Here is a 26,237-nt window from a genome sequence, read left to right on the forward strand (position 1 = left end):
AGCTTAAGTGACATAGCCAGAGTTGCATACAAAGTTAGTGGCAGAGTTAAGAATACAACCCAGAATACCTGATTCCCAGTCAGGAGTGAAGAGAAGTGTTTCTTGGGGAGAAGAAACTCCCATTTCCTTCCCACATCAACAGTGGCACCCATCAGCCCGATCTCCTCCCTACTCCACTAGCAGGATGGGAATAGGGGACAACATTATAGTGATGAGGGCAGTATAAGCACCTGAATATAATAGAACAAAGCTCTCCAACCAGTTCCTTCCTTGGACCACTCTTGCTTGGAGTCCCACAAAAGAGTCAGTCCCTGGTTCTGAAGGATCTATGTACAGTTTTATTTGCCCAGCCAGATCCCTGTCCAGATGGACTTTCCCTTGTGGCCACTTTCTGTCAACTGTGACTTAGTTACTCAACTTAGTTCATAGGGGTTTCGGGAGTGTGCAGGTACCATCCAGCCTCAGTAGTAAGGATGGAGGAAATGGGGGTGGGGTGTTATCTAGTCTCACTAGTAGGGGTGGAAAGAGCAGAGGCTCCTGGGGAGAGAGTATGGGGACATCCCAGTTTAAGCAAAAGAAATAAAGTCAGCAAAGCCTTGTAATGCACACCCACCCCCATTCATCCTTTGTCTGCATGCTCCTTATGGGCACTGTAATCTCATCAGGCTTCCCTCTGGACCCACTGGGTGGCTGGGCAATGAAATGGCAGATGAAATTCAATGTTGATAAATGCAAAGTAATGCATATTGTAAAACATAACCCCAACTATACATATAAAATGATGGGGTCTAAATTAGGTGTTACCACTCAAGAAAGAGATCTTGGAGTCCTTGTGGATAGTTCTCTGAAAATATCCACTCAGTGTGGAACAGCAGTCAGAAAAGTGAATCATTAGGAAAGGGATAGATAATAAGACAGAAAATATCATATTGATATTTTATATATATCAAAATATCTCTATATAAATCCATGGTACACATATCTCAAAAAAGATATATTAGAATTGGAAAAGGTCCAGAAAAGGGCAATAAAAATGATTAGGGGTATGGAACAGCTTCCATATGAGGACAGATTAATAAAACTGGCATGGGTGGCGTGTGAACTGCCAGCTGGGGGGAGGCTAACCCCCAGCCCTGCCCCTTCTGCCTGAGGTTACGCCCCTTCCGCCCCCCAGCAGCCACCGGCCTAGTCCCACAGCTAGCCCCCCAGCCCCAAAAGAGTGCCAGGAGGGCAGGCAGCACGTGGCCCCAGCCTGGAGCACAGGAAGGCAGGCAGCGCGCAGCCCCAGACTCCCCAGCATCAAGAAGGCAGGCAGTTCACGGCCCCAGCCTCCCCAACACCAGGAAGGTATGCAGCCCAACCCCCACAGTCCTGGAACGCAGGAGGGAGGATGGCACATTGCTCCAGCCTTCCCAGCCCTGGAGCACAGGTGGTTCATGGCCCCAGCCCTGGAGCACCAGGAAGGTGGGTGGTACACGGCCCCAACCTCTCCAGCCCTTGCCGGAGCAATGGGATCTGGAGCTGGAGGACCAGAGCCACACACGGGGAGCAATCGTGACAGGGGGTGGGGCCACCCCTGGCTGTTTGAGGAGACAGAGCCTCCCCCAGCCTATGCGACCCACAGCCCATGAAGACTGGGACTTTTCAGCTTGGAAAAGAGACAACTAAGGGGGGTTATGATAGAGGTCTATAAAATCATGACTGATATGGAGAAAGTAAATAAGGAAGTGTTGTTTACTCCTTCTCATAACAGAAGAGCTAGGGGTCACCAAATTAAATTAATAGGCAGCAATTTTAAAACAAACAAAAGGAAGTATTTTTTCACACAGTGCAGCGTCAACCTGTGGAACTCTTTGCCAGAGGATGTTGTGAAGGCCAAGACTATAACAGGATTCAAAAAAGAACAAGATAAATTACTGGAGGATAGGTCCGTCAAGGGCTATTAGCCAGGATGGGGAGTCCCCATCTTGTTTCCCAGAAGCTGGGAATGGGTGACAAGTGATGGATCACTTGATGATTACCTGTTCTGTTCATTCCCTCTGGGGCACCTGACATTGGCCACTATCCGTAGACAGGACGCTAAGCTAGATGGACCACTGGTCTGACCCTGTCTGGCTGGTCTTATGACTATAAGGTGCCCAGCAGACTGTCACCTATACATGTAATAATAACAGCGTTTACTCCACTTTTCTACACGCTCACCAGCCCAGCATCTCTAGTCCCCACCCCCAGGCCTCTGGAGCACCCTGCTGTCCAGGAGGGCTCTGGAGTCGGTTGGGTGCACACCAACAGCAGGGCACCCACCCTGCTGTGGATGGCTGGGTCCCCAAGATCCGGGGATCCTGGGCGCTGGCCTAGGCAATTGCCCCGTGCGACGCACTTCCTCGGTCTACGAAGATCATTACCCTCCCCCCGCTCTCTGAACCCCAAGAAAAACGCCCCCGCTCCGCGGATCGCTCATGCAGGCCTTATCTCCTCACAGCTCGGAGAGGGGCGGTGCCTGCTGTGCTGGACGCGCCCCATATGCTAATGTGCGCTGAATCACGCTCAGCTGTGGCCGATGCGCCGGGAGGAAGCGAAGTACAGGGAGTGGACTAAACCATCTGCGCACGGAAGAAGGGCAGGATGATATTCAGATCCCCCCTCACGCCGCTTGGAGACGGACAGCTGGGACCCTGTTTGGTTTGTAACGGGGGATGATGTGCTTGACGGTGTTGTAGGCTGGGGAATGGCGTTTGCATGTTCATGAGTGAGGCGTGAAACCCACCTGGCTGTGAGTGGTCCGACCCCCGAGCGGCGGGGGAAGGAGGGAACTCCGGCGGGCGGGTCATGTGACCTGTCGGCGACCGCCATTTTGTCCTGCGGAGGTTGGGTATTTAGAGCGCAGCGTCCGCAGACAGCGCCTATCAGTAAGGACCCAGCCGAGCACCCGCGCTACCACTGCTGCCCCCCCGTAGATCGGCTTGCGCCCCGACCCCGTCCTAGCGCGGTCTCCGCCGTTTTGTCGCTGAGCACTGCCTCAGGAGGAGCCGGAGCCTCGAGGCAGAAGGAGACCGTCCGCTCCCCGCAGCGCGCAAGTACCGACCGCGGCCCAGCACCGCCCAGCCATGTCCGAGGGCAGCGCTCCCGAGTACGCCTCCTTCTTCGCAGTGATGGGCGCCTCCGCCGCCATGGTCTTCAGTGGTGAGACACCCGGCTCCTTCCCGAGCCCTCGGCGGTCTGGGGGCGATGGTTGCTTTCCCTCGCCGGGGGGCGTGATGTCCGCGGTGCCTGCGCCCTTACCTGGGGGGAGTGGGGGGCTCTTTCCGGCCCTCGGGCGGGGGCGCAGGCTCTGTTAGCCCGCGATGGGCTGTGGGGGAGGCTCGCGTTCCCGGGACCTGGGGAGTGATAGCTGCTGGACGGGGGGGTGCTGGCAGAGGGCTTGCTGTTTGGCAGTGCTTTGGGGCTGGAGGGGGGACTCGCCCCAGGCTGGGGCTCCTTGGCCGCGCTCTGCGACCGCCTAGGGGCAGCGCCGCCCGCCGGGCAGCTGACACTTGGGATGTCTGGGGAGGCAGGAGCGGCTCCACCGCAAGGCACCAGGACGCCGCTCCCCGGGTATGGGGGTGGCCCGTACACTGGGCTTTCGGGATGTTACTGCGGGGGCGGACCCTGCCGAGCCTGCAGTTCCCGTGGCTTGCTGCGGCTCCCCCCTTGGCGAAGCTCTTCGCTTTCTCCGCCTCCTGCCGCCATCCTGCCCAGCTGCTCCATCCGGGCTACTGTGGGCCCTCGGAAGGTTCCGGAGGGAGGGGCCTCCAGGGCGAGACGCTGAGGGTCTGAGGCTGACGTCACTGGGGAGACTCTCAGCTGGTGGAGGAGCCCCGGCTGATCACGTGACTGCAGGGAGGGTGTGGGGGTTGGTAAGGAAGACCTGTGCTTAGCAAAGAGCCTAATGCGGATGGCCTGAGCCAGCTAGGGCGGTTGGTGCAGGTGCTCTCCCAAGAGGGCTTTTCCTAGTAAATGTGTTGTAAGGACAATGCTGCTATGAATGGGGAAGGGGGCTGTTTCCATATGGCTGAATAGGTGTCCACCTTTCTGACTAATGGAAGCCTTGCAAAGAGGGGGCATGTAAGTGACTGATCTACAATAGCTTGCCATCTCAATTCACAAGACCAGGGTAAATATTTACTACTTACTGTAAATCTGACTAATGAGCTAACCCACTGGATACCAAGAAAAGAGGACCATTTTGAGTGAGTTTCTGACTTAGTGAGTGATCCCAGAGCTGTTAGTGGGTACAGGGTCAGTTGTAGATGCCCATATGACTACTAGTAATTGTTGTCTCAGGCTTATGAAGCTATGGTTAGCTTTAACAAGTAACTAAATTCCATCCAACCTAAAGATCACTTCTGGATATGGATTAACTTTGGCTGTTAGTACTTGACAGACTAAACTTTGACAAATTCTGAATGTCAGTGTAAATGTAAACCTTGGTTAACCAACGAGTTCTTCTGGGGTATGTGGTCTTTAGTCCTAATGAATTAGATTTGTTAATCATGGCATTAAGTAAATCTGTCACACTGACTTTCTAGGAACTTTCTTCATTTTGTAGAATAAAAAGCCAGATGGAACCTTCTTTCACTTCATATATGGGAAAATCTAAAGGAAGCCACTCTGGTCACCTGCAGCCACTGAACTCAAAGCAGTGAATCCTTCACATGCTTGTACAATCACCCAGTCACATTGTACTCTATACACAGAGGATTACATTGGCACAATACTGACTTGTGTTTGAAAAGTCCAGATTTAGTTCTGTTAAGTACAACTGTAAATATGGCAAAGGCCACTGACCAAATAGTATGTAAACCATCGCATTACCTACTTCAACTTTAACTATGACTAGCCATTTTTTTTACTCCAATGTCTGACGCTTACAATATACACAAGTCATCCTTGCTTAGTTCAAAATATATGTAGATATTCCTTAAGTAGGCAGCTGAATTAACCTCTTTTAAAATGAAGATCATTACACAAGCAGAAACTAGTAAGCCTCTCTATACTTACATTTGTAGATGGGAGATAACCTAATCCTTCCAAGCATAATTTTTTTTGTTAAATGTTAATAAACATAGAATATCTGGGTTGGAAGGGACCTCAGGAGGTCATCTAGTCCAACCCCTTGCTCAAAGCAAGACCAATCCCCAATTTTTGCCCCAGATCCCTAAATGGCCCCCCTCAAGGATTGAACTCTCAACCCTGGGTTTAGCAGGCCAATGCTCAAACCACTGAGCTATCCCTCCCCCCCAACATCAATTTCACTGGGTACACAAATGCCTAAGTTTCAATCAATGGAATTTTGTCCAAAGTGAGATGCTGCTTGACAACTTACCACTTCAATTTAAGGATATTGACTATGTATATTTTGACACATGATGACAATTTGTTAATGGTTCCAAAGCTTTAACTTTTCAATTTCATGTGCTGCCATTTAATTCTGACGCCCCAACTTTGTACAACTGAATTTAAATTCAGATCAATAAAAAATGCTTAAGTTTCTGTTACAGCTCTTCTGCAATGTACACTGAGCAACTCATTCCTTATTTGGTCACCAACACTACAACATGATCTAAACACCTAGGTCTCTGCTGTACCAGTAGGCTTGTGGAAGATTAGCCTTGCTGGATGGGAGAACTTTTGGTATGAAGTAGTCCAAAATGTGTCAGACCTACACTTGCAAGCAGTAGACAGAAAAATCCTTATTAATTCATTGGTGGTCTCCTTTTTGAGTGCTCATGGGTATAATTACCTCCCCTGAATTAAGGAGAAGACTTCCTTTAGTTTCCCCTGTTGGCTACTTTCATGGGCTTCTGCACATAGATGTTATCCTCTGCAGTAGAGTGTTATGATGCAGATCAGTGGTCATCAACTAGTCGATCACACTCTCCAGCGACTCAGTGGAGCTGCCGCTAAGACCGGCTCCTTGCCTGCCCTGGCCCCATGCCACTCCTGGAAGTGGCCAGCATGGCCCTGGGGAAGTGATGGGGGCAGGGGTCTCCCTCTCTGCGATCACTGACTCCGCAGCTTCCATTGGCCAGGAACGGGACACTGTGCCCAATGGGAGCTGTGGGGTTGGTGCTTGCAGAGAGGGGCAGTGTGCGGAGCCATGTGCTGCCCCACCTTCCCAGGGCTACAGTGGCACATTGGCCTCTTCTGGGAGTGGCGTGGGGCCAGGGTAGGCAGGGAGCCTGCCTTAGCAGCAGCCACACTACACCACCGACCAGGAGCTGCAGGAGGTAAGTGCTGCCCTCCCAGAGCCAGCACCCTAAACCAGCTCCTTGCCCCCTCCTGCACCCAAACTCCCTCCCAGAGCTTGCACCCCTCATCTCTGCCCTGTGCTCACTCCAGAGCCCTTGACACACTGCAAACCCCCCAAAGCCCACACCCCCCTATCTCAGCCCAGTGTGGGTGAGGGAAAGCGAGTGATGGAGTGAGTGGGGTGGGGAAAGGGTGGGGTAGATCCTGGGTTGCCCTTAAATTCAAAAGGTGATCTTGGGTGTAAAAAGGTTGGAGACAACTGATGTAGATGGTTGGCATTGCTCTTCAGTCATTCCTGAGACAGTGTTGGAGCACAGACTTAAGTTGCCTGCTGCAGGGCAGGGTAGGCCAGTGGGTCATCTCCAAATCTTTAACACTGTTGTCTGGCTTGGCAGTGACAGTCATGTCAAGCCAGTGTACTGCAATCTTGGGTATAGAGAAAGAAGTCTGCACACAGACTCCTGCATAATGTAGCTCTAGATGGCTGTCTAACCCTCATCTGCCAGAGGATGGCTTATAAGGCTGGAGGAGGAAAATGATGGGCATGTGATCTTTCCTTGGGAAAGAAGCTGAAGTGGGGTGAAGAGGATTTCACAGAATTTGAATAAACAGAAGGTGGTGGTCTTAACAGCTTGGTAGCCAAACCCAGTCAAGCTTTCTGCTCCATTTCAAAACCCAATGACACATCTCTTTAAACCATTGACACCCATTTTGGAAGAGTAGGTGGTTCTGTTGAGTTGGAAGGAATTGAGCCCCTAAAACTACTCAAAACTGCTCCTATGCTACTGAAGCACTTCAGCAGTGGAAGGCTTTGTTCTGTGTCTCTAGTAAATCCACCCCCTCAAGCGGTGGTACAGTAGAACCTCAGTTACAAACTGACCTGTCAAGCACACACCTCATTTGGAACCTGACAAATGCAATCGGACAGCAGCATGCTCCCCCTGTGTGTGGGGGGAGGGGGGACAAGCATGCAGCTGCTTGCATGCATGTGCAGCCCCTGACCCTGTTCCCTGGCTGAAGCACTGGAGGGGGGCAAGCCCCAGACCCCCGCTCCCCAGTGGGAGCTCGAGGGCTAGAATAAAACAGCTGGTGGGGCTGGATTCGGCCCCTAGGCCATAGTTTGCCCACCCCTGCTCTAATTGCTTCTCTTTTAAGTTTCCATTCACTAGATATGCCTCAACACCCTTCAAGTAACTTGTTAATACCCAGTGTTAGTATTCTGAAGGTTAGATACCTACTGCAGGAAGATGATATTGTGGCATTGAGCTGTTCACTTTTACATAATCACTGGGTCTTGAAACCTGTTCCTGATGTGTGAGCATATACAGCTGAAGTGAGGGAGAGTACTAGGCACTGTCTGGCTGTGAACTAGTCCTGTCAACAGATTAAAGGGATTACTTGCTTTGAAAACTAGTAATATTTTTATTACATCTGACCAAGCTTTTATATGAATGAGTCCTAAAGCTAACGAATTAATACTACTGTTAAAAGTTTACCAATCTCTTAAGGGAACGATCCTAAACTAGGCTCTGGAAACCTGCAATCATTTATGCAGACTTATAATAGATTTGTCACTAATTCAAAGTGACTTTTCTAGTTCCATATTTGCTTCTGAACTGCTGGTTTAGCAACTGAGTCTTGCTGACATTGCTGTCAATTCAGGGTAAACTAAATGAGGCAATATCTTATTCATATGTGATCTGTTACTGAATATGCAGACTTAAATGTAGCATTAAAATCTGCAATGTCATGTAGCACTTTCAACTGGTATGTAGCACTACAGTATGTTCCAGTGCTTCTTGCCTAAGTGTTAATTGTTTCAAAATAAACTGATTTTAGAGGCGAGAAGCTACCGACTCTCTCTGAGGAGGGAGGCAGTGGCTTTAAGACTGCATAAAGAACATCTGAGCTCAGTGTCAGTTAATGCAGTAGACTTGATATGTTACACAACTCTTTAAGTCATACATTTCTAACTCAAATAAGTCTTGTGTACTGTTTCTTCTGAGGCTTGTATTTCAGAGACTTCTGTCTTTTAGCAAACCTGTTCAAGGCTTGTTCTGTCCTGGCGGGCTTGATGTGGAAACAGTATTGCATACAGTCTTTTTGTTTTGGGTTTGAACACTGACTTTTGATTATAGTAAATAGCTAGCAGAGCTTGTTTTGGTCAGCTATAACTGTGGTGGCCACTAGCAGCATCTGACAGGCTACTGTGACCTTCATGTATTTGAATATCTTCAGACTGCTTACTCAGTGATCAGACCTAAATCATTTCTTGTGGTTTAAATGGAGGGGGGAAGCTATTTCCAGTGGGTAAAATGTGTGGGTGGCTAAATGTCAGATGCTGTTGAGTGGTCAAATTTTATATAATCCTTTCCGTGTTCTAACTCCTACAGCACATCCTTACATCAGAAAAGGAAATAGAGGCATGGTATCAAGACCAAGTGGTCTGCTTCTGCATTTTCATCAGTGGAGACTTCACAATGGAGGGTTGCTGTGTTAAGGGTTATTAGGAGTCTCAAACACTTTCAACCCTGATAATCATTTAAAGCCATAATCCTATATGAAGTTTCACTTAATCTCTTGAATTTGTCCTAGAAACAGGATCATGCTTTTGCTAGGCTGCAAGCAAATGGAAGATTTCTGATGGAGGAAATACTACTTTAGTATCTCAGAAATAGCAGATGGCTAGTCTTGTGCACATTAGTTCGTTTTTATCATTGCTGCAAAACTTGTATCAAACAAGGGCCCATTTACAGAATTTCTCTGCCTAATAGGTTTTCACTACTGTCAATTCACAGCACCTATGGACTGCCTTGGAATTTTTTCATCACATTTAATAGGTAAATTTCAATGAATCTGCCTGGCTAGGTTTTTTATTTTTCCTCGCTCACATTAGAACTTACCTTTAGTTAGTATTGCCACCAACATAGAATCCTAGAAATGTAGGGCTGAAAGAGACCTCAAGAGGTCATTTAGTTCAGTCCCCTGCACTGAAGTATGACCAGGTAAAGCTAGAGCATCCCCAACAGTTTGCGTAACCATCTGGTTAAAAAACCTCCAATGATAAGGATTCCACAACTATCCTTGTAATTAGAAAGGTTTTTTCCTAATATTTAACCAAAATCTCCCTTGTTGCAGACTAAGCTAATTACTACTTCTACCTTCAGTGGACACAGGGAACAATTTATCACTATCCTCTTTGACATCAATTAACATATTGGAAGACTTATCTGATCATTACTTCTCCTCCCTCCTGCCCCTCCCCCCCCCCAGTTTTCTTGAGACAAAACATAGCTAGTTTTTAAGCTTCCTTTACAGATTAGGGTTTTTTCTAAATCTTCTCTAATTTTTGTAGTTCTTCTCTGGGATGTCTCCAGTTTGCTGTGCTTCAAGAAAAATGTGGACACCCGGAACTGGACACACTATTCTAGCTGAGGCCTTTGTAGTGCTCAGTAGAACAGGACAGTTACTTTCCATGTCTTAATATGCCACTCGGGTTAATAAATCCTAGAATGATATAGCCTCTTACACAAGTGCATCACAAGTTGAATGAGTCCACCATAAACCCCAGATCTGGTTCTGCAGTATTTCATGCTACGCAGTTATCCCCCATTTTGTATTTGTGCATTTATTTATTTTTTTCTAAGTGTAGTACTTTGCCACTTGCTTTTATTGAATTTCATCTTGTTGATTTCAGTCTGATTCTCTGACTTGTCAAGGTCACTTGGAATTCTAATTTTATTCCCCAAAGTGATGATAACCTCTCCAAGCTCAGTGTCCTCTTCAGATTTTTATACGCATGCTCTCCACTCCATTATCCAAGTCATTAATGACTATTGAATATACTGGATCCAAGACAGACCTCTGCAGGACTGCACTTGGTATACCCCCTCCCCGCCCACCGCCCTGTTATATATCAATAGTTTGCTATCATTTGAGTATGGTTTTGCAACTTCCCTATAGTAACTTCATCTTTCTAGACTATACTTCCCTAGTTACATTGAGACTGTCATGAGGGACTGTGAAAGCTTTAATAAAATCAGTATCGCATCTACAGCTTCCCTATTCACTGCCTTCTAGTACCCTGTCAAAGGAAATCAGGGTGGCTTGGCATGACTGTTCTTGACTTGATCATGTTGCTTAATACTTTTAGTTGCTTACAAACCTTTTTGTTTATAAGGTAAATAGCCTTACTATAGAATAGGGCCGCCTAGCTTATATTTAGCATATCTAAGAATGGTGCAGCTCTCTGAGAGTAAAGAACTATTGGGCACCTGCCTGGTATCTCCTGAAATACTTCTGTACAGAAGCTTGTAAAATCCTCCAGGAGCACATCCTTTGTTGGCAGAACTGTCATTAGGATAACTCAGCTATACATACTCAGTTGCTGGAAAGAGTTCCATGTGCATAGCATAGTACAAACCCTTATTACCAAACATTACTTAAGCACTCTAAATGCAGACCCAAGATGACTTGTCTGCTGCTCTAAATCTCTAGAACTGGCAAAGTATGCTTCAAAATCTTAGGGCCCTTTGTCTAATTCAGTGCCAGAGAATGTGACTAGCATGTGTAATCAAAAATATTAAACCTACTTGATCCCTGGCAATTAGCCATATTCCTGACATCCTGCAAGATCACAACTAGTCTTGCTTTAACACTTACTGAAGTCGGTCAGTTAGAGAACAACTTGGCATTGTGGCTTACCACACTAGCTTATGTCCTGGCTTTGGAACAGAACTGCTGCTGTCTTGTTCATTATCCACTCTATTTAGTGGAGAGGATAATGGCAACAGCCAGAGCAAGGCAAGGATATGCCCAAGCACTTTTCTGTAGGACTATATCTGGCGCATGCTTGCTTAAATCACAGATGGGGAGAAGTATCTACAGGATAGCTGCATCGTAAAGACCCCAGTAACTTTATCCTAAGAACAAACATCTTAGAAATAGCAGATGAAATACTGGATAGAGGAGTGCATGAGGGTGGAGTGGGTGGTAAGTGAGGACCTCTCCCATGCTATTGCTCACACATCATGCTTGACCTGATAGTCTTTGACTGCCTTTAAACAAACTGAGTGCTCACTGTGACTTCAGTGACAAACTTGCAGCCTTACTTCTAACTCATGTCACAGATTCCATGACTCTGACTTCTGCACTGGCCACTGCTGGGGCAGTCTTAGGCCCCCTCGTGTTCCACCTTCCCCCCTCCCCCACTAGCAGCAGAGTTTGTATGTGGGAGGGGACTGGGTTACAGGATGGGATGAGGCAGGCTCTGGGTGGCGCTTACCTGGGAGACTCCCTGTAAGCAGCAACAGTGACATCCCCCTCACTCAGCTGCTGGGTGGAGGCATGGCCAGGCAGCTCTGCACACTGCCTTTGTCCGGGGCACTGCCCCACAGCTCCCATTGGCCAAGAACTGCAGCCAATGGGAGCTGCAGGGGCAGTACCTGCGGGCAGAGGTAGTCTATTGCACAGAGCTGCCTGGCCACACCTCTGCCTAGGAGCTGAGTGAGGGGGATGTCACCACTTCTGGGGAGCCCCTCGGGTAAGCACCGCCAGAGACTGCCTCTCCCCCCTCCCACACCCAAACTCTGCTGCGGGGGGGGGATGGGTGCAGCACAGGGCTAGGTAGGGAGCCTGCCAGCCCCACCAACCCCCCCCAACACCAGCAGGGGCCCTGGGCTGTGCACTGCCACCCGTGCACCCCAGCACCAGCAGGGATCCCAGGCCATGCACTGCTGCCAGCACCTGCAGGGTCCCCAGGCAGCCCCCAAGTCACAATGTTTTTAGTAAAAGTTAGACTGATATGGGGCCATGAATTTGTTTACTGCCCGTGACCTGTCCATGACTTTTACTAAAAATACCTGTGACTAAAATGTAGCCTTGGTTAGAAATAACATGGCTGCTTCTTCCTCAGTACTTCAAGGGAGAACTAGTATGTTGTACTCGTACTACATTTGAGAAACTTTTTTTTCAAGTAAATGCAGTGATTTCCCTTGTCTTCACTTGTAAGACTTACCTACTTACAGGCAGACTACATACTGTCCTAAGCATTCAGGCATTTGGCTGCCAAATCCTTTCCTAGACCCACTTATGATGTAAAACAACCCAAATCTGAAGTGGGATCCCTTCCCTCTAAGTCTCAATATGTAAACTGTAATCCAAGTTTGCCTCAGTTGAGTTCCATATGTAGCTTTCATTCCAGAGTCCTGATGAAAACTCTTCATCAGAGAACATAAGCATGCGCTTGCCTTCAACAAGCTATTTTGGAGGAAATCTTAATTAGCACTGCTCTTGCAAACACTCAAGATTTCTTTAGAATGTGTAAAGAAATGAGGATTTCTTCTAATCTGATTAAATGAGGCACTTGAGACTTGGCTAGTGGTGAGCAGAAGTAAACTGTGTAGTATCGTAATTAGATATTAATGTAGCAAAGTCTGATCACATGTTTATACACTTCAAGTTGAGTTGCTATCCATAATCTGTCCAGGAGAGTAGTCAGTCAGCCTGACTGAAGAGAGAAACTGCAGCTCTGAGAATGATGGCATTGCTACTATAGCTCTGCAGCGTTTGTAGCCTATTTACCCATTAACCTGGACTTCAGCTTTTAAATAAGATCATCTAATATAAAACTTCTCAATGGCTGCCTGCCATGAAATTGCTCTTCAATTCACTTCAAACTTGGAGCATTTTGGGGTCAGAGTCCTGAAATCTTGAAAGTTAAGTCTCTTTAGATATCTTTACCTAAAACTCTCAAAATGGTTGCTTAATTGAACAAGTGAGTAGAATGTGTTTGGGATGGCTGGTCTGGCTATGTAATTGGAATTTGTGGTGACTGGCTCCTAATCTTCAGTCTGAGCATCCTTGCTGAACTTCAGGGTGTTCAGTCTCTTATGCTTCCAGGTGGTCTGTACTGACTACTTCTCACACTACAAAATTGAACCTCTTCCACAGATCAATAGAGGCTACCTGTATAAATTCACTGAAGTCTTCAGCAGAACAGGTGAAAAGACTCAAGTCTCAGGCTAGATTCAAACTTCATGTGGCATTAACACAGGATGCAACTAACATTATAGTGACCTAACTTGCGTGGTTAGTGAAGAATCAAATGTCTTCTGATCTTTTAACAGTACTGCAAAGTTCTGCAATTCAAACTTAAATTAGTTAAGGTTGTTTGTACAACCTTAATGCAGAGATAAGCATTCCACTTCATACTGCTTATGCTTTCAGTATGGTCTTGCTGTGAATACTTGTTCAAGTCAGAGTGGCCATCTGCAGTCTATGGTCCTCAGCCGACTACCTAGCTGAGTATCTCATCCACCCAAAAGTATACAGCACTTGTAATAGCCACAGTGAGATCCCTTAATCACTTGAAATCGTTTTTAAATATTGGATTAATCTTGTCTGTGAAACTAAGCCAGGACTTTCCTGGCTATAAATATGGATTCAGACTTAAGGTTTCTTGCAAAGAAACCTTACTATCAGCCCTTGTTACACATCAAGGGCTTAAACAGACTGAAAAAGACCTAAGTGCAACTTTCCCTGGTGTTGAAGATAGAGGGATGTTTGTGTCATCTTAAGTGGTAATGGATCAGAAGTTTTTGAGAAGCTTTCTTTTCTTAACTAGTCACAGAAGTTGTAAAGTTGGACTAAAAATACCTTCCTCCTCCTCCTCCACCCCCCCCCCCCCCCCAATTGCTGGAATCATTCCAAGTTGTTGACTTGAATTTGTGAAATCATCTTCCAATGTAGCCAGGACCTGAATTTCTAATATCAAACTCAAGAATAGCCTTCTTGCATATTCATCATTAGGGCAATCTGGCCCTAGGCCTGCTACAGCATGGTGCAGAGATAGGGTAAGGCTGTCTCATGGGATAGCCATGCCCATTTGGACTGGCAGAGGATCCTTCCAAAGATGCAAGGACAGTAGTATGGGACCACTTTTCATCAGGAGCAGCAAAGATGGCAACAGGGCATCCCTCACCAGAAGTAAGGGTAGCAGCAGGGGTGTCCCAAATACCTCCTCTAGAGCTAGGGTGTTGAGGTGGGCTGGACCTTCTGCACTCCAGCTGCCACACAGTCCTACCAGGATGGCATTGGCAGGGACAGATCCCCATCCATCTCAATGGAAAGGAAGTACTAGTCTCCCCCACTCCTTCAGTGCTATCATCTCCATCAATCTGCAGACCTCTGCAAACACTGCTGCATCAATTAAGTCTCACTGCAAAGATTGGAAGGCTATTAAATGAAAGCTAAAATTTTGAGATTTGCATGACTTCATGGCCATGCCTAGGGCCCTAGATTTTGAGTATCTCTAATCTTTACCCTAACATCTTTCTACTTCTCCGTATTCCTCTGACCAGTGTCCACATTGTGGATAATGCAGTGTGGCTTTGTTACTTACCTTGTTCTGCTTTAGAACCCTGGTTTTGCCCAACCCTTCCCTGAAGTTTTAGCCCTGTAAAAAGTCTGCAGCAACTGATGAGTTAGCTATGAGAACTGAATTAAGCAGTTGACAGAGTTGTTTTGCAAACTAGCTTCCAGAAGAAAAACATTGCTAAACTGATCAAATATGGAAATGTTTTAAATAGATCCTCAGACTTGTAGGACCAGAAAGGCATATTTGGCTGTCCACTGTGAATTCTTCCTCCCTCCCTTCCAGAAGCTAGAGTACTGCTTTCCTGTAGAAGATGCAAAAAGTCTCTCCAGGCCAGACTGATTAAACACTGCTCCCCCCCCCCCCCATGCTATCTTCTACTTAACACTGTTCGAAAGATTTTTCTGTCTTTACAACTTTTTATATAGTTCTTGCTTCCCCTATTTTATGCACTTACCATACAGCAATAGGAGGAACTCCTTTCGGTTTCAGGAAGAGTTCATACTTTAATCTCCTGGGAAGACTGGAGGAGGAAGGTGTAGAAAAAGGAACTAGAAAACTGACCATTCCTCTAAACCTAATCCTAGTCATGTGCCTGTAAGACAGGGTACAGTTTACAGTAATTACTTTCACTTCTAGGTTCAACACTCTGGGGTTGCAAACAGCTGCAGGAAACAGTTATCTGATTATTTTAAAATACAGACTTTCTCTCTAATGGCTCTTACCTCCAGACCAAGCAGTGAAATACCTAGTGTAGGTAGAAGTTATTCCATCTCAAATGGGTAGGAGGGGAAAAACTTCAATATTGCATCTCACCATAGGCACAGACTCCATGGGTGCTCTGGGGCTGGAGCACCCACAGGGAAAAAATGATAGGTGCTGTGCACCCACTGGCAGGCCCCACAGATCAGCACCTCCCCCTCTGGCTCCACCCCTGCCTGCCATGATCAGCTGTTTTGTGGCATGCAGGAGGCTCGGGGGGGTGGAGCAGGGACGTGGAGGGGGCGGGAAGAGTGGGGCCTTGGGGGAAGGGTTGAAGTGTGGGTAGAGCCAGGGGTCACACACCCTCCAGCGCATTGGAAAGTCAGTGCCTGTGCATCTCACCTCTAAAATATCTTTGCTACCAGTTGACTCTTGGTAGGTCTAGGGCCCCAGATTTCATTAATCTGTCCCAGTGAAGGCCTGGTGGTCAGTCTGCCTGCAAAAAGCACTTTTAAGCAGTTGTAAATCAATGATCTAATCACCCTGAAACAGCTGCTGTACACTGAGTGATATTTGGGCAACTTGTGTCCTCCAGCATTAAAGCATAGGCTTGCAAGTGGCAGGTACAGTTTTACTTCTGTAATGTATTACCACTGGCAGTATCTTGTGGTGGGTCTGGTTTACATACTAAATCTGGTCACTTGTGTTCTGTATTCTGGATTAGCTTTGACCCACTCCAGAATCATTCAAAGACATGACTGGTTAGACAAACTTTGACCCTGGCTTGCAGTCCAAGCACTTGTTGGCCTCCCCAAAAAAATTAATTGTCCTAGTTGTTTCTGAATCAGTTGAGCTGATGCGGAGTGACTTGGAAGCTGTCCAGGATGTTTCTCTTGCATACAGATTCTTTCAGCATACAGAAAGGTGGACCACTCTGTGACATGATACTCAAATTGTAAAAAAGTGAGACAAAGTAAACTTTGATCACAAATCAGCTAAGAGCTGCCAAACTTCTCCTTTCCAGAATAAGCTGTACTTTTGCCTTCCTGCTGGAATTGGTGCACTGCATTGCAGAAAACATAATTGGACTTTTACAAGATCAGCACATTCTTAAGCCACACAATGTCTGAGAAACTCAGTGGAAAGTCTAGCTTGCCAGTCAAATGAGCATATCTGCACAACCTTTGTATTCCTTTTCTGCCATCCCATATAAAGGGGTGTTAGGACCTGGTGGAATTCCCCCAAGAGTTCTGAAGGAACTCAAATATGAAACTGCAGAATTACTAACTGGAGTATGTAACCTATCACTTAAACCAGCTTCTATTCCAGATGACTGGAGGCTAGCTAATATATTGCTGTGTGTTTGTGTTTGAAAAGGCTGCAGAGGCAAGCCTGGCAATTAGACTAGTAAGTCTAACTCTAGTACCAGGGGGACTGGCTGAAACTCTAGTAAGAAACAGCATTATCAGACATATATGAACACAACATGTTGGAGAGTCCACATGACTTTCGTGAAAGGAAATCATGCCTCAATCTATTGGAATTCTTTGAGGGTCTCGGCAAGCTTTGATCCAGTTGTAGTACTTAGATTGTCCTAAATCCTTTGACAAGATCCCCATCAAACATTCTTAAGCAAAGTAAGCTGTCATGGAATAAGAAGTAAGGGCTCATAGCTCAGTAACTGGTTAAGAGACAGGAAACAAAGGGTAGGAATAAATGCTCCATTTTCACAATGGAGAGCAAAAGAGGGTTGTCCAAGGAGCTGTACTGGGACCTGTACTTTTCAAGTATTCATAGATCTGGATAAGATTAAACAGTGATCTTAAGGGGGTAAACAAAGCTTGCAGGTGATACGTCTGCTCAATGTGTTAGCTTTGACAGCTACTACAATCCTAGGAACCACTAGGAAAGGGATAGATAAGACAATCATTATGCTACTATATAAATCCACAGTATACCCACACTGAATAGGGCAACCAGAATGGCATGCTCGAATCTCAAGATATATTAGAATCGCAAAAGGTGCAGAGAAGAGCAACAAATGATTAGGGGTATAGAAGTCTTTTGTACAAGGAGGGATTAAAAAGACTAGAACTGTTCCCCTTAGAAAATTGATTAAGGGGGGAATGATATCTATAATCTCAAATGGTGTGTGGGAAAACAAATCAGGGAAACATTTACCCTTTCACATGATACAAAAATCAGGTCACCCATTGAGGTTAATAAACAGGAGGCTTAAAACAAATGTAAGGAAGTACTTCAACCAATGCAGTCAACTTGTGGAGCTCATTGCCAGGGGATGTTGTGAAGGCAAAAAATGTAACTAGATTTTTTTTATAATCCTAAGTCTATGGAGGATGTGTCAGTGGCTATTAGCCAAGATGCTCAGGGACACAATCCTACGCTCTACATGTCTCAACCTCTGGTGTCCAGAAGCTAAGACTAGGGAATGGATCACTTGATAACTGCCTTGTTCTGTTCACTCTCTGAAGCACCTGGCACTGGCCACTGTCCAGATACTGGGGCTAGCTGAACTATTGATCTGACCCAATATCATTGTTCTTATGTTCTCAGTCTCAGCAGAAAGTTGTACCATCTCCTGAGGCTTGCCAAAATCAGAATCCAGTTTTGAATACACTAAACTAAATACTTGTAGCTTACTACATCCTACCAGTGTAGAATTTTCCTACTACCAACTAAGGGCTGACTAAATCTAAACCCTTTATCTCCACCTAATAACTACAGGAGCAAGAAACTGACTAGTTCATGTCCGTATAACTAAAACATGCTTTCCAAAAGCACAACTTCAAACAATAGCATGCTTAAATAATCACATGAGAGGATTCTTTAGTGCTTCTGTGATTACAAGATTATGGCATGTGAGAAACTGATCTTGTTAGCAGGTTGAAACTACAGAAACCTTTGACTCCCTGTCAGTGCTTCTCTTCCTTCTGTTTTCCTGCAAAATAGCTAGGCCAAAGTATTTTCATTGCGGGCAGAATGTATCCTAAAATCATAACACAGCATGGTTCTAGAAATGCCTTCATTTTTAAGGCTCTCAGATTGTATCCTAAGCCAACTAGAAATCTAGTGGTGTAACTATGGTTTGAAGTCTGAAGCAAAAACCTATTACAACTATGCCTCAGTGGAGGAAGGTCAGAATTTACATGTCTGTGATAAGTGAAATGGTTACAATATTGCTGACTTCTTAACATTTGTATTTTATGCAAGAAGTGGAAGCTGTCTGGGTCTGTCAGGGACCAACAATCATAGATTCAAAGGCCAGTTAGACTTATAGGATAGGGGTGGGCAAATTTCTTGGCTCAAGGGTCAAATTGGGGTGAAACTGTATGGAGGGCCAGGTAGGGAAGGCTGTGCCTCCCCAAACAGCCTGGTCCCCACTCGCTATCCCCTGACTGGGACCCCACCCCTAGCCAATCCCCCTTACCATGCCACTCAGAGCAGCATGTCTGGGAGCCACGCCAGAGCCAGACGTGCTGCCCTGCATGAGCGCACAGCCCTGCTGCCCAGAGTGCTCCCTGCGCAGTGGTGTGGCTGCAGGGGAGGGGCCAGGGGCTAGCCTCCTGAGCCAGGAGCTCAGGGGCTGAGCAGGACAGTCCTGTGGGCCAGATGTGCCCCACAGGCCATAGTTTGCCCACTTCTGCTACAGGATCATAATGGTCCCAAGCTTTATAATGCAGGCCATGGAACTTCCCCAAAATTCCTAGAGCATATATTTTTTTTTTTTTAGGACAGTATATAAATCTTGGACTCAATGCCCAGCAAGACTCAAAGTTCATCTTATAGCCTGCCCAGAACAGCTATCTAGAGGTAGCACTTCTAGGAGTATAGATGCTTGCTAAACAGGAACATCAAATGCAGTGATGGGGAATTTGGAAGCAAAAGCTGAACAAGTTCGTAATATCTAGTTGCTTGGTGTTTTCCTAACCAGCCTTCAGCTTGGTATCCAGCCCTTATGGACTATAGTATCTTCCTGAGTTTGCTGGTAGAAGGCACAAACTTAGACTGTTGGGCCAGTTCCTTTTGGATGTTACATAATTAAACTTGGCATTGTTTAAAGTTATAGGTTATGCCTTACAGACTGTAAAAGTTGGTATGAACCAAATTACTGTAGACTACATGGACTCTTCCAAACTAGTTCTTTAACAAGACCACTCCTTTGTCAACATGTATACCTCAACTTACCATGATAAATTCAGCCCAAGGCTTCGGTTGACCTTTCTGTAACTTGTGAGAAATTATATTATAAAAAATAAAGTAGAACTTGCTTCTAATGACAAAGATGTAACAAGTCATTGGCCTTCTGGAAGTATTGAACCACTCTCTAAAGCATAGCTGTTGCCTAAACCTGCCTCTACACTGAAGCCTGAAGAATTTCACTAAAGTACCAGCTCTCTAAAAGTAGAAAAGTGCTTTGAAGTCCTTTATTCAGAAGCTCTGTAGTACTGAGATCACAATGTCCTGAGAAGCTCCTAGGTTGGTTTGTCAGAGTCAACAAAAGAAGCCATTGAAAGGTGGCTGGCGTGTGGGGAGGCCTAACCCAGAATCATGGACTTACCAAGGCACTAAGTGAATACCAGGATGATGTCCCACATTTGCATCTTATTACCCTGTGAGTTATCTTTTTGAATAACTATTCGCACTTAACAGAACAGCAGTAAAAGAACCAACAGCTGTCAGCACCTGACAAGGAAGAGATGTAAGGCAACCTGAGTCAGGGAATTTAAATAGTGAACAGTTACTAGACAGCAACTGGTTCTTCTGATTTGTAAACAGCATGGGATTCCTACAAGCCTCTGTACAAATAACCTCCTCTTGCAGACATTTGCTCTATAACAGTTCTGTACTTCAAGAGGAAACCATAAAAATCCTTACTTCTAAGCAGAACTGTGCTTCAGTTGGCCCAGCCTGTGTAAACACTTGTAGTGGCGTCTGAACACGTCTATGGGGCAATGCAGATAATACCCTGACCTGCAGTAGGCTTCCCCTTAGAGCCAGATCATCATACTTGGGCAAGTTTTAAAATGGAGTGCAATAGTCTAATGTGAATTAGCTAAGTTAACTTTCCTGCAGCTAGATTCAGTGCGAGTTGGATTCTTCAGTTGTATGCACTGTGGAAACACCTGAAGGTTATTTCTCTGTAAAGGAGAAATATGATCTGGCAGTCCAAAATCCTGAAGAGGAAGGGTGTCTACAAAGTTTTCAAGCTGTAAAGCTACACCAGATACTTATTTTGTATGCCTCTGGCATTAATCTTAAATGCCTTCCTAGACACACTTAAGTAATTATAATAGATGTGTACCACCCTGTAACTGCTTCCTAATGCCCTTCTACTGAAACCTCATCCAAACCTGTTTAACCATCAGGTTTCAATGACCATACTGTGCTATGGTTACAGTGACCATACTGCTGCTTGGTAATTCAACATCGGCTCAATTGTAGTTGCTGGGAGACTTACTTCACTGTCATTGCTTGGGGTGAAAGCTGGTAGCCTGACTAAATGCATTGTGGAGGAGACATTCAGATTCAAACCTGGGCATGGTGATGTCCTAATTCTAGAGGTGCTAGATTAAACCGTAAATCAAAGGGAACAGAACACTGATGATGCCCATGTTTGTGCCAGTGCCCTGTAACTAGACTATCTTAAATGTAGGAAATAGCAGTTTCCAGATAACATAGGACATTCTTGGGACATCAGGCTAACTAGCCTCCTAGCCTAGCTACAGTGTGTGATGGGCGGAACAGGCTCAACTTGGAAGAAGTTTAATCTTAATGTTACCTTGGGCAAGTCATTCCTACTTCAGCATTCCCCCACCAAATGAGAGATGAGGGAAATATTTGCTGAAGCTGGTGCCAGTTTACCTACCTACTAGCAAAGCCCTATGCTAACTTAATAGGGTACAATAGCCTAGAAAACTATGCTCTCATAAGTGTATATGGTATTGTAGGGATACCATTAACATTGTTTTCCTCTTTTCCAGCCTTGGGAGCTGCTTATGGAACAGCAAAGAGTGGCACAGGTATTGCAGCCATGTCTGTCATGAGGCCTGAACTGATCATGAAGTCAATCATCCCTGTTGTCATGGCTGGTATTATAGCTATCTATGGCCTGGTAGTGGCAGTCCTTATTGCCAACTCCCTTGCACCTGGCATCACACTATTCAAGTAAGTTTTTGCTACACCTGTCAATAGCAATGTTTGGGAGCATTAACCTGAAACTCTTGACCCTTGTCAAATGACTAGATATCACTTAAACACTACTGCAGAGAAGCCTCTTATTATGGAGTACTTGGAATCTGTGGTGATAAGGGCACTAAAGTACTTCGCGCATTTTATAGCTATAGAATAGCTTGTAATCCTGTAACAATCTGGTCCAAAGTTCCGATCCACTTTCCACTGTCCTATAGGAACTCAGTACATCATGCAAAATGGAGAGCTTCAGTACATGGTTGTCTAACCTTGCCATTCTGTTTCCCTTCATATATTACTGTAAACTGGCATTTAAAGTTGTCCCACTATGGCCCATAAGCAGTTCAAAAAGGGGTCATCAGCCAGTGAGAAGAACTTTACAAACAGTCCCTGTTTATGGTACAGCTCCTGATTAAACAAAGACTATTTAAAATCCATACCCCTTACAAGGTGTGCTAACTTAATTAGGCTGGTCAAATACACAATTTGTGAACTTTGGTATGCACCAGAGTTACCAGGGAGGTGTTTGTGAATAATTCAACTTACTGCTTATTTCAGAGCATGCCAGCATGTTGATAAATTAATCCTTTAGCTATGCTAATGTCTCAACAGTTGCCTTTTTGCACCTGGAGCAGTCTGAAATCCAATCCCTTCCATGCTTCCTGAGACAAGCTGAAACTACCCTAATAAGGCAGTAACACCTGTAATTCTGTAACTTTCTAAAGTCTGTCCTATTAAGGACCACTAAAATCTGCCTTAATCCTAACTGGGTAACAAAAGCAGAAGGATCTTCAGATACTGAAATTAAGGCAGTCCTTATTGCCAACTCCCTTTCAAGTGGCAACTCTTCTGCCCTAACAGATTTGGAATTTTTTTCCAAAACGAAGAGTGCTTAAACAATCTCTATGCAAGTTAATGAGGGACTGGCACTCCTCAACTGTCCAGTGTGATACTGTTAAACCCCTTGATTCTAGAAATAGGACTACATCACAATGCAGGAGTTACTATGCAATGCTGTCCATCAGCAGTAGAAAGTGAAATTATGCTCTACCTTTATTCTTGGGAGGAAGCTGGCACTCCAGGTGTCCTGACAAATGGAATTAAAACAACTTGGAGCAAAAGTTGTAGCTGTGCAGCACAGTATGGCAAACACTTCTATTGGAATAGAACTTAATACCAGAATGACTCCTTACTGTACACATTAATGATTAACTGCCTAGAAAACCTATGCAAAGCTATAGTTGCCAGAGTCTTGAATGTTTAATGAACCGTTTGATTCTTACATAGCTTCATGTGCTGCCAGTGTTTGGAATTGCTTCCTACTAAATTACTAATGCTCTTTCAGAAGCATGCTTCCAGATAGTATATGGGCTTGATGTCGATGTCCTGTCAGGTGTCTGCATTTGCTGACCCTGAGAACATGAGATTCCCAACTCTGTTCAACATCAGTCTTCTTCCAAGACTACACCACATGTGTAGTGGGAGATAAAGCTAGGTGTACAGTTGGGAAGTTCCCTGCTGAGATTGTGAGGGAATATCTGTCCCTTTAGGAGGATGTGGTTCCCCCTTCAAAAGTGGTGATGGAAGTGCTGTTTCTACAGAAAAATGGCAGTTACCTTTTTGACCCAGCCCTTGAACTTGAGATCTATCATTCACCACTAATTGTCTCATCCTTGATCTGCAGGAGCTTCCTTCAACTGGGTGCTGGCTTGAGTGTGGGCCTCAGTGGTCTGGCTGCTGGCTTTGCCATTGGCATTGTGGGTGATGCAGGCGTACGGGGGACAGCACAGCAGCCCAGGTTATTCGTGGGAATGATCCTGATCTTGATCTTCGCTGAAGTCTTGGGTCTCTATGGCCTCATTGTTGCCCTGATCCTTTCCACAAAGTAAACACCACAGAGTATGATGTAAAGAATTAAACAAACAAAATCACATTTAAAACACAAGCTCCAGAATGAAAATGGTCTCAACAATGTGTACAGTTGTCTTAATTTGGTAGTGGATCTCTTGTAAATGCGCGATGTATGTTAGTGACTTGTCTGTCCTGTGTGTAACTCAATATTAAACTGGATGGGCTGTCCCAAGCCTGCTGCAGGGCTTGGCATGACCCATGTTCAACTTTCCACCCATTTGCCATTAGAGTATGTATAAATAGGAACTAGAAATGTAATTTTTTTCTCTTCACTGGATGTTTATTTATAAAAGACTTGACATGTTCATGCATTATGGAGCAAGAATTTTCAATTTCCCATGCTATATATATTAATCATATATAGGTAGATTATTACACTGTGGGGTTAATTGTAAGTGCAGAGAATTTCTTGGATGTAACTTGATGCTAAAGATTGCTGTCGTGTCCTGGTATTGGAGTGTGAGAATTGTTTGTTTTTACTTATACAGCAAATGTCCAACACTCCCATGTTTCCAGTAGTAAAATTTATGCTCCAGCATCAGTCGTGCACCCAGTGTTGGGTTTTGCAGTTATACAATGTTTCCAAATAAAACTTCCTCCACTACCCTACTGTAGCAGATCTTGTGGTTTATTTTAAATCATATGAAACAGTGGCTAATAAGTGGTATCGCACTCCACCTCCTAGACACCCCCAACCCACACATACATACTCTGTCTGAATCATGGGAGCAGGCAGGATTCCAATACAGTTGAGCATATAGTAATGGAAGAGTTCATACTGCAGTGCATCAAATGTAGCCTGTACATGAAAGAAGCAGTATGTCCCCTTACCAAGGATAATGAGCTCTTACCTAAGCCAGAGACCTACTTTACACTGGCTGGGCACTCTGAAAGCACTGGGCTAGAGCAATGCTTCATGCACTCAGTCCTTCCAGCCTGTTGCATATTAAGTCAGAGTTAACAGGATGTTAAGTGTGCTGAAGACCCAGTTATCACAGTGCTACTGTTAGCTTCATTGGTACTTGGTGCAACTGCAATGGAAAGGGTGCAGGACTAGCAATACTTAACAATTGATGCATCATCCCTCTACTTTCCCAGTGTGCAAGCTACTTAAATGTAGCTTCTTTGCTGTAAACCTGAACATAAAAATGGATAATAAAACACAGTACATGCCAAGAGAACAAAATTGTCTGTGGTTGAGTGCTCTCAAAACACATTTAAAGAGGGAGACAATATCCCTTAAACAGACTATCCATGGTTCACTCCCTGCTATGTAGAAATATCGCCAGGTAGCTTACTGATCAGGCTAATGCTGCATGTACACTTCAGAGTTTTTAATACTGCTTCTGTGGGGGTGGCAGGAATGGCTTGCCCATCTGTGCTGCTGATTGCCTGTTCTGTTCATTCCCTCTGGGGCACCAGGCATTGACCACTGTCTGAAGATTGTGTACTGGGCTACATGGACCTTTTGGTCTGAGCTAGTATGGTTACACTTATATTCTTACGCTGTGGAAGCATTTCTCAAAGAGCATAGACCTGAGACGTCTTCAGACTGAGCCAAAGTCTTCAGCTACTTCCTTATTGTGACTTGCCCTAAGGACAAGCTCTTGTAATTGTTTCTGCTGGTGAAGAATGTAGATCAGTGATGGTCAGACTGAGGCTCATGAGCTCTTATTGTGTCTCTTTGCAGCATATTAGTTAAATCAAGTGTGTTAATATAACCAGTTGTAAGTGATATAATACTTAATCAGTTATTTTGCTGTGAGAATATATATAAAAAGCTAAATATGTCCCTGTCCTGCTTTTTTGAATGAGTCTATAGCACTACAGGTTTCAGAGTAGCAGCCATGTTAGTCTGTATTCGCAAAAAGAAAAGGAGGACTTGTGGCACCTTAGAGACTAACCAGTTTATTTGAGTATAAGCTTTCGTGAGCTACAGCTCACTTCATTGGATGATTCAGTGGAAAATACAGTGGGGAGATCCATATATATATAAAGAACATGAAACAATGTGTGTTACCATACACACTGTAACCAGAGTGATCACTTAAGGTGAGCTATTACCAGCAGGAGAGCGGGGGGGTTGGGGGGCACCTTTTGTAGTGATCAAGGTGGGCCATTTCCAGCAGTTGACAAGAACATCTGAGGAACAGTTGGGGGGGGGGGGGGAGAATAGTTTTACTTTGTGTAATGACCATCCACTCCCAGTCTCTATTCAAGCCTAAGTTAATTGTATCCAGTTTGCAAATTAATTCCAATTCATCACTCTCTCCTTGGAGTCTGTTTTTGAAGTTATTTTTTTTTTATTGAAGAATTGCAACTTTTAGGTCTGTAATCAAGTGACCAAAGAGATTGAAGTGTTCTCCAACTGGTTTTTGAATGTTATAATTCTTGACGTCTGATTTGTGTCCATCTTATTCTTTTACGTAGAGACTGTCCAGTTTGACTCATGTACATTGCAGAGGGGCATTGCTGGCACATTGGTAGATGTGCAGGTGAACAAGCCTCTAATAGTGTGGCTGATGTGATTAGGCCCTATGATGGTGTCCCCTGAATAGATATGTGGGCACTGTTTGGCAATGGGCTTTGTTGCAAGGATAGGTTCCTGGGTTAGTGGTTCTGTTGTGTGGTTGCTGGTGAGTATTTGCTTCAGGTTGGGGGGCTGTCTGTAGGCAAGGACTGGCCTGTCTCCCAAGATCTGTGAGTGATGGGTCGTCCTTCAGGATAGGTTGTAGATCCTTGATGCGTT

General features: G+C 45.1%; 1 protein-coding gene across 1 annotated transcript; it reads left to right on the top strand.

Annotated features, from left to right (window-relative positions):
- The first annotated feature begins 2,817 nt into the window (after positions 1–2,817).
- On the top strand, positions 2,818–24,097 carry ATP6V0C (ATPase H+ transporting V0 subunit c). The gene is made up of 3 exons (XM_048868061.2): positions 2,818–3,183; positions 21,370–21,553; positions 23,262–24,097. The coding sequence occupies exons 1-3, from the start codon at positions 3,108–3,110 to the stop codon at positions 23,464–23,466; spliced, it is 465 nt and encodes a 154-aa protein (XP_048724018.1). The 5' UTR covers positions 2,818–3,107; the 3' UTR covers positions 23,467–24,097.
- The last annotated feature ends 2,140 nt before the right edge of the window (positions 24,098–26,237 follow it).

Source organism: Caretta caretta, chromosome 10, assembly GCF_965140235.1.
Source record: "Caretta caretta isolate rCarCar2 chromosome 10, rCarCar1.hap1, whole genome shotgun sequence".
Lineage (NCBI taxonomy): Eukaryota > Metazoa > Chordata > Testudines > Cheloniidae > Caretta > Caretta caretta.

What these genes read in the sequence shown, in the direction of transcription:
- ATP6V0C (XM_048868061.2), top strand. Translation starts at nt 3,108, where the DNA reads ATGTCCGAGGGCAGCGCTCCCGAGTACGCCTCCTTCTTCGCAGTGATG. An exon ending in CGCCGCCATGGTCTTCAGTG is followed by an intron (nt 3,184 to 21,369) that starts GTGAGACACCCG and finishes CCTCTTTTCCAG; the next exon opens with CCTTGGGAGCTGCTTATGGA. An exon ending in CCTGGCATCACACTATTCAA is followed by an intron (nt 21,554 to 23,261) that starts GTAAGTTTTTGC and finishes CTTGATCTGCAG; the next exon opens with GAGCTTCCTTCAACTGGGTG.